Raw genomic sequence first — 17,942 nt, forward strand, 5'->3', positions numbered from 1 at the left:
CCATCCAAAAGGCCCAGAAGGATGTTCTGAGTTCCCGAGGGCTGTTGTCGCAAACTTATCTCCTCCATGCTTCTCAAGAGAGGAGAAAGGAAGTCGAATACTTGTATCGAGATTGCAATACCCTGGTGAGCGCTGAGGAATGCTTTTAAAAATAAACCCAGCAGAGGTAGGAATTCTCTATCAGACAGTATGACCTCAGATCAGCAGAGAGGCTCAGGGAGGCTCTTTGTAGCATCAACAGCAAAAGGTGCTACATGAAGAATGGCCAGAGAGGACTAGCCAGGGGAGCCAGGGGAGCTCTAGGGCCTCGCGCTAAAGTGTATCCACATTGTCCATTCTCTTTGGGAGACCTGACCTCTGCATCTCCTCCAGCTGAGTGTTCCTCTTAGAATCAGACACAGGGGTTGCCAAGTGCTTTAGTGAGGCTGGGAAAGGGATCCAAGAACACACAAGTTATAGCAGAATTTATTGGGCTGTATTACATGTTAATATTCTGATTCAGTTTATTTGTGACACTAATCTCTTTTTGAGACAGGGAATTGCTATTGAGCTCAGCTTGTCTTGACCTCACGATGTTATTATTACAGATGTGCACCACCACGCCTGATTAATAACCTCTCTTGTAATACATTGTGAAGTGTATAGTGTATAGGTCTTTAAAAAACATGTCATTTTTAGTAGACTGCGTTCCCTAAGATTTGAAAATTTTAATCAGTTTAAAAGACAAAAATACATAATAAATGGTGCATGTACACCATATGAAAATGGATTAAATAAAGTATGGGAACATGAGTGACATGGTACATCCTAATTTTATCAGATCATTAAGTCAAATAAGTCTTTTGTGTTTGCGAAAGAAGTAAGACAGACTGACAGAAAGATGCCCCATACATGACAGGCATCCTCCAGCCTGCTTTTGCTTGCTATCTAATAATATGGAGATTGAGATCACACACTGCTCTGGTAACACTCAAGTAACAGGAGCATACATATCTTAGATAAAATAGGAGCAAAGGTCTGTAGCATTTTAAAAATAAACTCTCATTTTGGAAAACGTTTTAAGTGGCCAAGTGATCTTTTTCTGTTTTAGTTAAGAGACGTGAAGCCCATTGTGAGCCTGCTAGATTGGGGTTAAATATAGCTAACTATAGTGTTGGCTGCTAAGCATTGTGACTTCCTTTTCAGCTGCTCTGCCTACTACTGGCCAATTCCTGGAGCTCCAGGCAACATGACATCAGAGCCCAGGCTGGGTCAGCAAGGTTGAAGTGGCTTTCTTTCCACCAGGCTCTTAAGGCTAACTCAGAGAAATGCCATGTTCCTTGCTAGGATGGACATCTATGGAAACTCAGCTCAAAAATATTCCAGGAAAGGGAAAATTAACACCCCCCAATAAAGCCAATTTGAAGAAACAGAAAGGGGAACCAAAAGCACTAAGAGGGGACTGACAGCTCCACAGAAATCACTACCACCCAACAGTCAGATCTGTAAACTTCCTTTCCTACACAAATCCAGAATCTGTTAGACCAGATGTTGAGAAAGGAGAAGTGTGGGCTGTTCAAACAGCAAGTGAGAGTGTGTTCTCCCACTTTTGTTCCCAGTGAAAACCTCAAGTGTTCTGGAAGGTTCCACACTAGTGAATGGTTTTAAGGGAGCCCAATAGAAGGTGTTTAATTTGATGTTTGGATGATATATTATAAAACAAATGTATTCTGTCATTTGCATAAAAATATAATATATGTTATTTGAAGAGGAAAACACTAGTGTTTTCTGCCTTTTTTGTCTCTTTGGGCAATTTTGTCAAATTCAGATAGGGCGAGCCCCATACATGCATGAGGATTATATGTTAAAATTCAGTCCTCTTGTCCATGCAATTATGTCTGCTTTAACTTAACTGCTTAGAGCTGCTTCCTCCCAAGCCAACAATTTGAAACAGCCTTGTTGCACTTAGTTCTAAATCTGTGGCAGTTAGAAAGGAAATGTCTAAAAGATAATACTGGACTTTTAAAAGATAATGTTTAGTTTTCTGCCCACAAAGCAGATGTTCCCCATAGTGTTTAAAATGGACTAGTCAGTGCCCACAGAGCCAAACTGCTTATGTTTGCCAAGAGCAGCGGCACTCTGAATCATGGCAGAGGAAGAATTCCTCAACATCCACTGTCTCCTCCACCCTGACTTTGCCACTGGCTGATTAAAATCTGAGTCTGAGTTAGAGGCAATGACTAAATTCCTGACCAGGAATAATTCACTGTATGAGTGTGTATGGCAGGAAGAGGCCTCAGCAACTACCTCTTGGATCTCTGGCTGGCCTGGAACTCATTATGTAGACCAGGCCTTGAGGTCACAGAGATTCACTTGCCTCTGTCTCCTGAGTAACTTCTACATTTTTGAATGTCTGAAGGAAATAAATGAATAACACTTTTTGTAAGTGAAAATGATCTAGAATTTACATTTCAGTCCTTATAAATAAAGCTTTATTGGAACACAAAGTATTTCAGTTTTTGTTAACAGGCTGTGTGTGCCTCGCTCTGCGTGATGGATGGTGAGGGTTTGAAATAGGGCACTGTTGACAAGGATGCACAAAAGAGGCTATCTGCAAGATGTGTGTTTTGGAACCAACCTTGGCAGAACCTAGCAATAGTCATGCACAATAAGGAATAAACAGAACAATGTCCCGATTTCAGGCCAGAAATCAGGCGTCCCAGCTCAGAAGACTTCTGAAGCTCTCAATGACCAGCAAAGAAATAGGATACAGTGTCTTAAAAGTAATTGGATATTTACTTATGTAGTTTTCATTTTTACTTAACAGTTTCATACATAATGACAGTGCCCACCCCCACTACCCTCTGTCCCTCCCCACTCCTGCTGACTTATTCCCAATAATCCTCCTCCCATTCTGATATCTTGTATCTGCTTGCTTTATTCCTTGTGCTGGTAACCATAGCTGCCTGTAACAGTCATGTCATAGCCAGGAGACAGCATTTTTTTCCTAGACCAATATGGCTGTTAATTTTTGTACAATGCCAACTCAACATGGTAGACTGGGATACTTTTTTCCCAAGTTGACAGCACAGCTAAAGTTTCCAAAAATTATATATATATATATATATATATATATAGACCAATAATGGCAGTATGTTATGCATCAATAGCAGCAACAGCTTTTCCAGGTTCTGCAGTCATTTGAACAAAATTGTAGAGACATCCAGTACACTCCATTAAAAAAAAAAAGTAAAAAACAAAATCCCAGAAAACAGCACAGTTCTGTTACTCTTGTGATGCTTGGCACCATTTTTTTTAAATTAGCTTCTCAATCATCATCTGGAAGGAAACCATTCTGAGCAACATCATTAAAAACAGCTCTGATAAAGCACAGTCACTACTATGTATCATAAAGCAGGTCCACATATGAGTGAGTACATATCATGTTTGTCTTTTTATGATTGGGCTACCTCGCTCAGAATAGTTTCTTCGAGTTCCATCCATTTTCCTGCAAATTTCAAGATTCCATTATTTTTTTCTGCTGAGTACTACTCCATTGTGTAAATGGAGTACATTTTCTCTATCCATTCTTCAGTTGAGGGGCATCTAGGCTGCTTCCAGTTTCTGGTTATTACAAATAATGCTGCTATGAACATGGTTGAACAGATGTCCTTGTTATATGAATGTGCTTCTTTGGGGTATATGCCTAGGAGTGGAATTGCTGAATCTTGTAGTAGACTCATTCCCATTTTCTTGTGGAGTCGCCATACTGATTTCCAAAGTGGCTGTACAAGTTGGCACTCCCACCAGCAGTGAAGGAGTGTTCCTCTTTCTCCGCATCCTTTCCAGCATAAACTGTCATTGGTATTTTTGATTTTAACCATTCTGACAGGAGTAAGATGGTATCTCAGTTGTTTTTATTTGCATTCAGGAGACAGCATTTTATAATGCCCTTCATCCAGGCCATTTATAGGGTTTTTCTTTCAGACTCAAAGAGGGAGTAGTGTGGATAATATAACCTCACAGGAGATTCTCCCCTTCCAGTTGTCGTTAGCAGGAGGACTTTTGCTGACTGAATGGCCTCATGCAGGTTGTTACTCTACAAAAACTTCAGCAGCCCCACTCACATGTAGGGGTGACACATGCTTGGCCTGGAGTGCACAGAACGAAAGAAAACTCTTCCCAAAAGTGACACTTCAATGGTCCACAGTTACCCTCTCATATTGCCATTTCCCCCATCCTGCCACACGCAGTCAGTGCTAAGTGATCTCTCCCCAAAGTTATCATAGAGCACAGATGAAGTGGCCGTGTGAGAAGACACTGAGGTAGTAGGATCTAAGAGGCTGATGGGAGTGAATGCCTTCTGTTTATTCACAAAAACACATCTCATCATACACCCAAGGGAGAGGAGAAGCTTGCAATCTCAATTGTTAGTAAATGTTACATTACCATAAAATTGCATAAGTCTTCAGGGTTGCCTAGCAAAGCCCTTCCCACATGCCTACTTCTAGAGGAATTTTGCAATGTGAATATTACTGAAAACTCAGTTGATTTGTGTTATAATTTATCATATTACTTGGGGGGCAAAAAACACCAACTTAAGTAAGAAACTGTATGTGTTCTATATGTGTGCTAAACACCCTGCAGGAAGATAAGACTGGAGAATTGACAGTATGTATTGAATATCACATCCCTAATTTTCACTTGATCCTTCATTATGATCATTATCATTATTATCATTATCATTATTATTATTATTATTATTACATTTATGTATGTGGGATGGGGTGTGCATGACCCAGCATGCATGTAGAAGTTAAAGGAAAACCTTCAAGATTTAGTTCTTGGGTCTGGAGAGATAGTTAAGAAGCTAAAAGCACTGGTTGCTCTTCCAGAGGACCCCAGTTCAATTCCGAGCACTTAAATGGTGGCTCACAACCTTCTGTAACCTGAGTGTTAGGGGATTCGATTCACTATTCTAGCCTCTGAAGGCATTGCACAGTATGGTACACAGATATACATGCAGGCAGAACATCCATACATATAAAATAAAAATAATGGTTAATTTTTTTTAAAGAGTTAGTTAGTTCTCTCCTTTTGCTATGTGCATCTTGGGGATCAAACTCAGGTCAGTCTTGGCAGGAAGTGTTTTTGCCCACTGAACCATCTTGCTGGGCTCACAGTCTTCTATTTGCTGAGTAGTGACTTTCTGCTTCCATGATATGAAGCATCCCATTTCAATTTCTGTAGCAATTTTTTTTCTTTCTAAAAGGTTTTAAGGGGTTTCTTGGTATGCTTTGTTTGTAAATCTGGACTCTTTGAGACTCGGGAGTGATGCTAGGGATCAAGCCCAAGGTGTTTATGCACGCTGGGCCAGCATTCTGCCACTTATCCCTGGCTTTAGATTTGAGATAATTTAGCTGTGTTCCATGATCATCTTCCCAAGAAATCTGTTAAATTAGTACATGGGGGGAGTGAGCAAGAAGACAATGATTAGTTGAAATATATGACTTTGAAAAGGTTGTATCAATTCCATACAAGGTAGTTCTTCTATGTGGTTCAATGCAGAAGTGGTATTTTTTCATTATTTATATTTTACTGGACACTAGTGACTGAACCCAAGACCCAGTGCAAGGGAGCCATGCATCCTATCCTAATCTGCACCACAACCCCAAATCTTCAGGTACAAAATATCAACATACTCAAAGGGATGTCTCACCCCTTCCTTTGAAACCTTTATGCCTCCACCTCCCTTCTCTGAGCTCATTCCATTCCAGTGACTAAGTGCATACAAGGGCAGTGATTGGCAGGATGGAAAGGCAGTAGCTATCATTGACCTTCTTCTCTCAAGCTTTATGTTCTGCTGCTTGCACCTGTAGGCTAGGCTGTACATTGCTGGCCTGCCTCTCTAGCTTGCATAAGAGAAAACAAGATCTAAAGAGCATAATGACTTGCCCAGTGCCACATGGCTAGTTCCTGGTGGAGATAAGATTAAATCCTTGAGTGCTAATTGCTGTGGACTACCACAGCCTGTCCCACTGAGCAGTACCTGTGGGGTCAACCGATCCTCCACCTTCATGCTCCCTCTCGGGTTCCTCCATACCCTGACAGCCTCACTGATGGCCAACCCACAGAGCCTTGCGCCATGTGTTCTGTGTCTATGAGCCTCTCTGGTCACTTGGATGTTTTTGCTAGTCCCTCGGACACTCTACATTCCAAGAGACCATAAGTCCTTCAGATTGAAGACAGCTTAAAACATATATCAAGCAGTGTGTGGGTGCACCCAGATGGGCTTGTGTCCACTCCTTTCCTGAAAAGAGGGTTTGCTGGAGTAGTGGTCTCTTCTGACTTGACCTCTGTCTGGTTCTGAGGTTGATCCCTACCATGAAGCTGGAGCCTGGCCCATCACCATCTCCTTTCTAGGCTTCCACAGAGTGCATGAGCCAGGTGCTCATCCGCAGACTGTCCTCACGCTCAGCCCATTCTTCACCTAGATCTAGAAGTTTCTATAACTTACTTCGATTTCTCCACACTGCCTGACACCTCCCATGGCCCTTCTATGACACTCTCAGAGAATCTGACCCACGCTTGCTTGGCATCCTTGGATGTCTCACACCTTTTACATCTTGCAGAACCCACTGTGGTTTCTCCTGGACATGTCTCCTTGTCTTGTTTCTGAACCTTCACTGGCTCCTTACAGTCATAGCATTTGCTTTGTTTTCCTGTGTCTTCTTTACCGCCCACAGAGTGACAGTTCCAGCCCTAGGGGAAGAGTAAAAGCTCAGTAAATATCTCTTGCCTGAGTAAAGGGAAATCATTCATTCAGTTTTAATTTCTCAGCAGTTTTGACCCGTGTGCTTTCAACCTTCATATTGCTAGTACTACTGACTGGACTTCATTCCTCCTTGTACATGTATACACTTGGTCTCTTTATTCTTCCGTCCTTTGGGTCCTCCCTTTTGAAAGAGTGTGTGTGTGTGTGTGTGTGTGTGTGTGTGTGTGTGTGTCTGTATGTGTATGTGTGTGTGTGTGTCTGTGTCTGTATGTGTCTGTATGTGTGTGTCTGTCTCTCTCTCTCTCTCTCTCTCTCTCTCTCTCTGTGTGTGTGTGTGTGTGTGTGTGTTGTGTGTGTGTGTGTGTGTGTGTGTCTGTATGTGTATGTGTGTGTGTGTGTCTGTGTCTGTATGTGTCTGTATGTGTGTGTCTGTCTCTCTCTCTCTCTCTCTCTCTCTCTCTCTCTCTCTGTGTGTGTGTATGTGTGTGTGTGTGTGTGTGTGTGTGTGTGTGTGTGTGTGTGTAGAAGTCCTGTGTCCTCCTTTGTCATTGTCCACCTTATCTTTTGTGACCACAGCTCACTGAGCCTAGAGTTCACCCATGTGACTAGCCTGGCTGCTCAGCAAGCCTGGGAATCCTCCTGTCTCCACCTCCATACCACTGATATTACAAGCACTCATTGCTATGCCTGGATTTTAATGTCCATGCTGGGGATTCAAACTCAAGTCATAATGCTCACACAGTAAGCACTTCCTATGGAGCCATATCCCTGGCCCTTTGTACATTGCTGACTGCTGTTCAGTCTTGTCTTTGTGATGACAGAGCGTTAATCCCAGCATGCTTATGTTGCTTGTGCTTACCTTTGCTGAGACTTTTGCCGAGTCTGCCTACGGGTCTCCCAACCCACCATCAGTCTTCCAGGCCACCATGTCCTTCTGTAGCAGCCTGAGCCCAATAGGAGCTAGTGTCCAACAGTGCAGAAAGGATAAACAAACATCTTCTGTTTCCTAGTATGATAAAGGGCAGAGCTTCCTCTCAATTTTCTGTTGGCACGAGCAGGAAAGAGTAACAATAAAGCAGTGTGTAGGAGCATGGGGTTTAAAGGAAAGAGAATGTTTTATAAGGAAAAAGACTTTTTTTAATTTTAGAGTTAAAAAATAAAGTTTTGTTTAAGTTTTATAATTAAGAAGAACATGACCCTGGCCAGAATTATATGAAAGAATTCAGTCCTAGATGTTCTTGGCATATACCCCTTCGGGCCTCCTGTCAGGGTTAATGTGCTTTTTCTGTTTCCAGAGGTGACCTTGAAGGTGCACATTAGTGACGCCAGCACCCACCAGCCCATCGCAGATGCCCTCATTGAGATCTTCGCCAACCACGTGTCTGTCGCCTCTGGCACGTCTGGGGCAGATGGAGTTGCTTTCATCAAGTTCCAATATAAGCTGGGTAATCAGTTGATTGTCACCGCCACGAAACACGCCTACGTGCCAAACTCTGCCCCGTGGAAGCCCATCCGATTACCCGGTAAGTTGTTCGTCTTTCTCTAAGACAGACCTCCTGGTCAGAGTGATCAAGGATGAGGTCAGACACAGAAGCACCTTTGTTGTAGGAGTCAGGAAGTCTGTATGCCAACTCTTTCAGTCACCTATTTGGGTACCATTACATGGAGGAATGGTGGGGCGGGTATATGAAGCTGTCTGGGGTCCCATTGAACACACACACAGAGGTCACAAAATCTCAGGGTTTTGTCCATTTTTCCGGTGCTATCCATACCTTGTGCTTGTTCGATAAGCAGTAGTATGAGCTCTGTGCCTTAGTGTGTGGTGTCCTCTCTACTTTGTAGAAGTCATAAACAGTCCTGAGCTCACCGGAGAGTTTAGAACAGTGCACTGGTAGCTTTCCTCATTGCTGCAACAAAATCCACGGTCAGAGCAATGTAAGGAAGGGAGCATTTATTTTGACATATGGTTTGGGAGAAAGTCCATTGTGGTGGGGAAGGCAGAGCACCAAGAGCAGGAGGCAGCTGGTCACATTGCAGCCATAGTCCGGAGGCAGGGAGTGAAATGCTTGTGCTTGGCTAGCTTTCTTCGATATATGCAGCCTAAGACCCCAGCCCTTAGACTGTCCCTGCCTATACTCAGGGTGGGGGTGGGCCTTCTCACTTCAGTTCACCTAATCAGGAAACCCCTCCCGGACTGCCCAGACGCTGGTCTCTGGTGATTCTTAGATTCTGTCAAGTTGGCAATAAATAATACTATCACAGAACAGAACCAAGGTACCAAAACATGCAAAGCCTTTCACTAGGTTCCATCTAAAGGAAGTGTTTTATCTCCCCATTGTATCATTGGATAGGGGTAGGGGGCATTTAGAGAGTATCTGATTGCACCAGAAAAGAAGCTCTACAAGGTAGGTCTGTGTATATTATTTGCTAAAGTTAACAGTCTATAAAGGCTCCAATCCCAGAACTGGCAAACACTGAATCTATTACAAGGAGAAAAGAAAAGGCTAGCTTCCCAGGAAGCTATAGTCACATTTTTATCAACTGGTCATTATACACTTCTGTTTTGTATGTGTTTGTTTAAATACGCTGCTGAATAAACGTAGTTGACTTGTTAACATTGTACTCAAGCCCATGACACTATAACTTATATCTTAACAACATTTTTAATGTTTTCTCCATAAAATTCTGTATAGCCTTCTCATATTCAGGACCCTTGCATTGTGTATGGGGGACACTTAAAATAGTGAAATTACCAACAGAAAGCACAAGATGTGAAAAGCTTGGCACAAGTAGATAAAGAAAAGACATTCACCAAGGGAGAGCTGATCTAAGAAGATAGAGTGTTACCCTGTGCAGCCTCTGCTGAAAATGAGTACCAAATGACTCTGTCTATGGGCACTGTGCACACAGGCACGTACACACAGGAACTGTTGACTCGGGGTGGGGAGTAAAAGGGACATTTTAGCAAGCATATCCATTTGTGAATATGGAACCTGTGAATGGTGAGAATCAGTCATCTAATGGCTTTCATTTTGACTCTATTAATATGATTTGAAGAAAGGAAATTGTTTCCATAATATCCATTTTCTTGAATGAGTCCAATAATGGGAACAATACAGTTTAATTGAAAGAGTTTTAGATACAGCATGAAAACACCTGGAAGCCAGGCCTGCCTTCCACCAGCTGGCCCCACCCTCGTGGGCCCAGCAGGACTTTCAGAGCCTGTGTTTCTAGTTTCTAAAATGGAATTAATTGGCCTGAGTCATTTCAAAAGACTTTCCCTATGTCTTTGGCCATTTGCTGGCCTTTTCAATATAATAAAGGCACTCCGAACTAGCACCTAAAGAAGTGTGACCAGAATGTAGACTGGCCTCTGGTGAAAAGCAGAGTAAACTGTTGTTTCAGTATGTATTTTTAGAAGTCAAGTCTAACACTTCTGGTATTCCAAACAATTGAGCAAAAAAGGCAGAAAATCTGGGAGCTCTGAAATAGAATGAGATACTGGAACTAGGATGCTTTCTTTACTACATGTACAGTGTGTTAGTTTCTATGAGCATTGTTATGAGAGCTTGGCATGGATTTCTTTTCTCTTCCTCAACAATAACTCCTAAAAGATGTGCAAGGTTTTTCTCTTTCATGGAAGGGGGTATAGAGTAGAGTGAGGGAATTCAGCAAATGAGTTAAACAGAGATACACACATTTGCCCATAAAGTATCCATTCTGTTTACTAAAGATCATTCTCCATTGTACTTCTTCCCATTGCCCTGGCAAAGAAGGACTATTGCACTGCTCTCTGGTTAATTAGCCTCTTCAAAGACACCCACCACATTGCAAGTACTGTGTTTTTAAATGCATGTGCCCACGGTGGTTATCTACCAAGACAAAGCCTTCCCATGGTGAATAGCAGAGAAGCTCACAAGGCCCTAAGGAGCCCTTAATAGTTAATCATTGTGTGTGGGGGGGCAGACGGTCATTTTCTACCATGATGTAGCCATTGATAAGTTGAGAATGCTCCTCTAAATAGCCCCCACACAAGCCCTTGAAGGCAACCCTGATTAGAGTCAGTAGCTTATACAACATAAAAAATGGTACAAAGAAAGGAGAGGGACTAGTTGGGAAGAAGAAAGTGGTCAGCAGCAGTGGGGCTCAAAAGGGTAATGGGGCCTGAAAATGACCAAAATACATTCCACCCATGTGTGAAATAATCAAAGAATTTTTAAAATTAAATACAGGTACCAATTACATTATACTCTACTTAAAATCCATCAATGGCCTACAGGAATTAAAAATGACACACAGAGCCTCCTCCCTTGGTGACTTCTCCCTTTTTGTATCTCATCAGTTGGCCAGCCTGGATAGTTGTCCCCTGAAGGAGTCTGGCTGGCGCTGACATCCTCTCTGTATGTTATCCTGGATGCTACTTTTTACCACATAAATGGAAAAAAAAAATGGTGTTCTATCTTGAAAACCCCAGGTGGGCTGATATCACTCCAGGAAGTCTCCCTGCTCCCTGGAGCAGAACTGAAATGGTCCAATCTGTTTGCCTAGCATATTAGAGACCCTGGGTTCCATCATCAGCACCCTGAATACCTCCTTAGTGTGAAGAGCCTTCAGTCAACACCCTCTCCAGAGTGAATAAAAATACCACATACTGGAAACTGTGGGCCTCTCTGCCTCCTCCCATCCCTGAAGCACTCTATTGATTTGGGTCCATAGCCCAGTGCTACGGCTCCCTGAAGCCCCTGATGCACACAGCTGACCCCTTATAATACATCACTTGTTTCCCTCTGAAAAGTAAAATTAGAGAAACAGTTTGTCGGAGCAGTTTCCCTGGAGATGGAAAGGCCAAATGTCCCATGTGAGACAAGTTTTCAAAGCACATTGTCACAGTCCTCTAGTGTCTTAGTCACTGTCTTATTGCTATGAAGAGATACAGTGACCAAGGCAACTCTTATAAGAAAAAAGCATGTAATTGAAGCTTGCTTACAGTTTCAGAGGTCTAATCCATTATCGTCACGGTGGGGAGTATGGTGGTATGCAGGCAGGTGCTGGAACAATAGCCAAGAGTGCTACATTCTGATCCACAGAAGAGAGAGAGAGAGAGAGAGAGAGAGAGAGAGAGAGAGAGAGAGAGAGAGAGAGAGAGAGAGAGAGAGAGAGAGAGACTGGGCCTGGTGTTGGCTTTTGAAACCTCAGAGCCCATACCCAATGACACACCTCCTCCAACAAGGCCACACCTCCTAATCCTCCTAATTCTATCAAAGAGTTCCACTCCCTGGTGGCTAAGTGTTCATCTTATTCAAACCTCGACATCCAGTTCTAGATAAAGATCACAGATGTCTTGGAGCTCACAGGAGGCAGCACATCGGTGCTCAGGGCCAGTCAGGGTGCTTCCTGGCTCCGGCAAGCTCTGAGAGGAAGCAGAGCATGGAGAGGCATGTGTGGAGTAGGCAGCTTGGTACAACCTGCCTTTCCTGTAGGTTGCACCCTCCACAGAAGTCCTCTCCTTTCTTCCTAGCCACCAGGAGCCTAACCTGTGCCATCTGGTAGAAAGGGGATCAGCTAATGATTAGGATAACCTGTCAAGTGCCCATAGAGGATTTATCCAAGTTAGAGATTTGAACGCTCTAGTCTTTGCTCATTTATGCCCCAACAAAGGGTCAGGAAGGAAAGAAGAAGAGCTCCCAGCAGCCTTTGCTGTGGCTGTTTCTTCTGTATTCTGATCTTGGCTCCCTCAGCTTTGTCTAAACTTTTCTCCCAAGTTTGATGTCCCAATAATTGTGATTTACTTTTTGTTTTGTTTTGGGTTTGGTTTGGTTTTGCAGTGCTGAGTATGGAACCCAGGGCTTTGAGAATGCTAGGCAAATACTCTGTTATTGAGCTGTATTCAAGCCCTTTTGCTACTTTTTCTTTTCTTTCTTTTTTTTTTTTTTTTTTTGAGCCTTACAGAGTTACACAAATTGGCCTTGAATTCACTGTGTCATCTAGAAAGACCTTGAATTCTCAATCCTCTTGCCTCAGCTTCCCAAGTAGCAGTAAATTTCAGGTGCCATAAAACACACTATTAGAGAGACCGAGGAAACAGTTCACAGTAACGTGCTTGCCATGAGGACCTGACTCCTAATCTCCAGCACCCAAGTAAAACTCAAAGAGTATTGCTGTGCTCTCTAGTCCTAGTGTGAGGGAGGCAGAGACGGGAGAACTTGAGTGTGTTGTCCAGCTGGTCTTGCCAAATCAGTGAGCTCCAGGTTCAGTGAGAGACCATGTCTCAAAAAATAAGGTGGGAAGCAATAAAGGAATACACTGATATTGGCCTCTGACCTCCATGTGCACATAAACACGTATGTACTATGTACCTATATACACACATGCACACATACACCACATACCAAAAAACAATCATTTAAATGTACAGTTGAGAATACCTGGTTAGCTCAGTTGGTAGAACATGAAACTCTGAAAGTGAACACTTGATGGTTTTGTGCAGCTATCATATCCCCATTGTCTATTTCCAGCACATTCCATCACCCTCTATTAACTGTATCCATTAGTTCTGACTTCCTGTTTCCCATCCATTCCAGCTCCTAGCAACTTCTAAATTGCCTTCTGTCTCTGGATTTGCCTGTTCTAAAGATTGTATATAAATAGAATCCGACATTATGTGGCTTTTTTATGCCTGTCATCCTCTCGGCATGTTTTCAAGGCTGTGATAATTAATTTTGTCAACTTGGTGGGATTAGAATTGCCTAGAAAAAGAGCCTCTGGCTATGCCTGTGAGATTTTCTAGATTAAATGAGTTGGGCAGAGCTACCTCAACTGTGGTTGGTACCATTCTGTGGGCTTGGGTCCTGGACTAAATTAAAGGGAGAAAGCACCCTGAGCAGGAACACCCGAGGCTCTGTGCTTCCTATGTGGCCTGGTCTTCAAGCTCCCACTACCACAACTTCCCTACCTTAATGGACTGTTCCCTCCAACTGTAAACCCAAATATACTCTTCCTGCCTTACATTGATTTGGTCCGGTGCTGTCACTCAACAAGGTAAAGTCCATCCTTCTTGTAGCACCTGTAAGTACTCCATGCCTTTCTACTCATGAATAATATTCATGTGTATGTACATGCCAAGCTTGATCTATTTCTTGGTTGACAAACATTGATTTGAGTTAATTCCACTTTTGCTGTTATAGATAGTGGCAGTGTGAACATACATGCACAAGTTTTTGCCTGAACATGCCTCAGTGTTTTTGAGTTTGCACCTGGCAGGGAAATTGCACGGTCATTTTGTGTTGCATATCTGAGGAACTGCCAGGGCATTTTTCATAGCACAAAGGTGCATTCTTATATTTACCATGGTGCTTGCCACCTTGTGCTTGTTCTCTAGCCGTTTACTATGGGTCATGGTCCCTTTATAATGAGTAATACTGAAGGCAAAGCCCAAAACCCACATTTATAAGTTCTGTTCATGATATAGCATAGTTCTGGAATATAGATAGCCACAACTAAGTGCATTCATTTGGTGGAGGGGAGCCTAGAGGGCACACCAGCAACTTGGGAGAAGGTGCTTATAGAAAGCCAGCACTGCCAAATCATTAGAATTCTTAACACATCATCTGTCTTTTTGTTTTGGTTTTGTTTGTTTTTCAAGACAGGGTTTCTCTATGGCTTTGGAGGCTGTCCTGGAACTAGTTCTTGTAGACCAGACTGGTCTCGAACTCACATGAGATCTGCCTGCCTCTGCCTCCCCGAGTGCTGGGATTAAAGGCGTGTGCCACCACCACCCGACTAACACATCATCTTTCTAAGTCTTGATATTTTCATAGAAAATCCTGTTGCTTCCTGATGTCATAGAGAATCCCATAATCCCAGTATGTGAGCTTCACTGGATTTTTCCAAGTCAACCTCAGTTACATAGTGAGATGTTGCCTCAAAAATAAATAAATAAATAAATAAATAAATAAATAAATAAATGGGAATGGCTGGGGAGAAATCCCAGTCAGTAAAGAGCTTGCTGTGACAATAGCTGCTCATTAAGTTAACCAGATTGTACGTGTACTCACTTTGTTAACTCCCCATACTCATGCAAAAATCTGAGATCCTAGTCCCCACCTCTATCAGCTTGGGGATATCTGGGAAATTATTTCCTCACCTTTAAACCTATTTCCTTACCGGAAAAGCAGGAACCCTAATAATACCTACTTCTGTTTTAATGCTTAGCTAAATTATCCAAATCAGTAAACTTAGAGTTACATCTGACCTGTCAGCAAGAGCCTGCAAATGTTAGTCTTCGGTGGAATTTTTTGCAGGGTTTTTTTTCCTCTCAAGTTCAAATTGCATGTGACAAAATACCTAGAAAAAAAGGAAGGATTTATCATGACTCAGGTTTAAGAAGAAATGCAGTCTGTCATAGAGAGGCATAGCAGTGGTACTGTGAGACGACTAATCACATTGTGTCCACAGTCAGAAAGCTAAAGGCAGACAGGAAATGCTCAAGGCCTGTCTGTCCCCAGTGACACACTCCCTGTAGCAAAACCCCACCTCCTAAACGTTCCACAGCCTTTCAAAACAGCACCACCAGCTGGGACAACACACATCTGCCCGGAAACTTGTGGATTTTATGAATCTAAGTTAAGAGTACAGATATTTGGGTAATAATCTTAAAGTAGTATAATTTGTGTCATGTTATTACTTCCCAAGTTGGGGGGAATAATCTTCGAACATGCAAAATATATGAGCCCAAGCACATATTTTAGAATCTCTCTTAATGCTAATGCCTAATATATAGTATTATATACATATGTATATATGTATATACATATGTATACTCATATATTATATACATAATAACTTTTAACATACTCCAGTGTCAAGAGGTCTTACTTCATGAAAAGTTATCTTTTTTTTCTTTTTCTTTTTCTTTTTTCTTTTTGGTTTTTTCGAGACAGGGTTTCTCTGTGTAGCTTTGGAGCCTAGCCTGGCACTCGCTCTGGAGACCAGGCTGGCCTCGAACTCACAGAGATCGGCCTGCCTGTGCCTCCCGAGTGCTGGAATTAAAGGCGTGTGCCACCAACGCCTGGCTCATGAAAAATTATCTTACAAGGGAAATGAGGAGATAATTCAGTCATGCCAACAAGACCTGAATTTGTGCCCAGGCACTCATGTAAAAAAAAAAAAAAAACTCAGGAATGGTGGTGTACACTTGTAATCCCGGAATTGAGAATGTCAAGACAGGCAGAACCCTAGGGCTTGCAAGCCAACCAGTCTAGCCTAATCAGGTCCCAGGGAGACACACTGTCCCAAAAAACAAGGTAGACAGCCCTGCGGAACAACACTGAAAGTTGTCCTCTGGCCTCTACACATTCATTCACACATTTGTACATGTTCCCCCCACCCCAAAAAAAAAAAAAACTCACAGTTTTTTTTTTTTTTTCAGTTTGACCATGGCAAGATAGTATTTATTACATGAGGATTTCAATACTGGAATTCTGAAGGTGTTTCACTCATCTTTTGGGGAAAAAAAATCAGTATTGTTGATGTATTTGAAATAAGAAAGCAGGAAGAATGCAGAGTACCCAGAAAGTTAGAGTGAGCTTTTGAATTGAACTATCAGAGTTCCCTAACATCCGTTTTGTTCTTGCAGTATTTTCCTCACTGAGCCTTGGCCTGCTTCCTGAACGCTCTGCTACTCTAATGGTCTATGAAGATGTTGTTCAAATAGTATCAGGATTCCAAGGTATGTTTCATATTTAAGAGGAAATATAGTACTGACTCTTGGGCCAAACACTAACATTTTATGAGCAGCCTTCTTCTTACTGGATGGTGGCAACTGTGAATTTATCCACAGCTACGATGCAGTGTTTGTTGTCTCTGTGAGGAGTCTGCATTTCAATCACATCATAAGTTGGCTAAAAAATTACTTCTTCTAAAGCCATCCTTTAAGTTGATGTGGGAAAAGAAAGGGGCCTTCCTGCTCTGCTCCCCATTATCTCTCTATCCTAAGAAAAGATTGCTCATCTTGTTTGGGTCACTCTCTGGGTCTATCTTGTCTAGACAGTCACTCACAAAGGTAGTAAGTGTGTGGGTATGGGTTTTTCTTGTTTGCCTCCTCCTTTTCAATGTGTTTTGCATTCACTATGAACCCTCACCCCACCCCAAAAACAGTTGGCTCTAAGGTATGCTAACATGGAAGATTCTGAACACTTGCCCTCTTCCTGTCAGTAATGGGATTCAAGTTGGGAATAAGCCTCACAAAATATTTCTCTGGGCTGAGATTGTTTTATTCCATCATGGGCTAGAGGATCACCATATTTCCTGGCTCTGCTGAGTGTTCTCTAAGGTTTATTTGTTGTGGTGCTTATATTTGGCCCTCATTATCCTAAGGTTCAGTGTTCATATAAAAAGAATGTGTGAGCTGGAAACGTGGCTCAACAGTTAAGAGCATTTATACAGAGGACCAGTGTGCAGTTCCCAGTATCCACATCAGGCAGCTCACAACTGCCTGTAACTCTTACTCCAACTCCACCCTCTTCTGCCTTTGTGGGCACCTACACACACAGTTGTATATACCCACACAGACACACATAAACAAAAGATAAGTCCTTTATTTAAAATGTACTAAACTAAACATATGTAGACCTTTATTGCCATCATTCCCTCGCAAAACAGTAAAACCACTGTTTACATACCACTTCCAATGTACTGGGTCTGGTTTTAAGGCTACGTAGCTTATATCTTTAAACTGTGCAAAAAGCACTGTGCCATTTTTTGGTGTGAGAGACCAGGGCATCACAGGACTTTTGGTATCCTCAAGGGGTGCCCCACATATATATGCAGAGACCAGTGTACTTTATTCTTTAATGATGCTGCCATGGCACCCATCCTCTCTATCACACAGATCTATGTAGCACTAGAAAATGAAGTATGTTCATTTGTCCCTTCATTAGTGGGGAGATGCAGGGAAATACAAAGAGTTTAATATACAGATACTGATTTTAGAGGGTGAATTTGAAAAGAAATGGAAGTGTCTAGAAGCATTAATGACTTAGGCTTGGGAGAGAAAACAGAAACAAAGATGTGGATTTTGGTGTGATTTAACAGTAAAGTTCCTCTTTTCTTTTTTCTTTTTTCCCAATAAGAGACAACAGTGCTAGGCCTGAGTGTTCCCTAAGCACTCCATGGCCTAAGTTCATGCCCT

The 17,942-nt window shown here is 42.3% G+C and overlaps 1 protein-coding gene across 4 annotated transcripts in view; it reads left to right on the plus strand.

Moving 5' to 3' along the window:
* Window positions 1-17,942, plus strand: part of Fam171a1 (family with sequence similarity 171 member A1) — a 121,755-nt gene that overhangs the window by 53,703 nt on the left and 50,110 nt on the right. For all 4 annotated transcript variants that reach the window (XM_027405228.2, XM_035442821.1, XM_035442822.1 and 1 more), the window contains exons 2-3: window positions 8,050-8,277; window positions 16,389-16,481. In XM_027405228.2, coding sequence (XP_027261029.1) covers window positions 8,050-8,277; window positions 16,389-16,481 — 321 coding nt within the window. The remainder of the gene's footprint in view (window positions 1-8,049; window positions 8,278-16,388; window positions 16,482-17,942) is intronic.

Source organism: Cricetulus griseus, chromosome 3, assembly GCF_003668045.3.
Source record: "Cricetulus griseus strain 17A/GY chromosome 3, alternate assembly CriGri-PICRH-1.0, whole genome shotgun sequence".
Classification (NCBI taxonomy): Eukaryota; Metazoa; Chordata; class Mammalia; order Rodentia; family Cricetidae; genus Cricetulus; species Cricetulus griseus.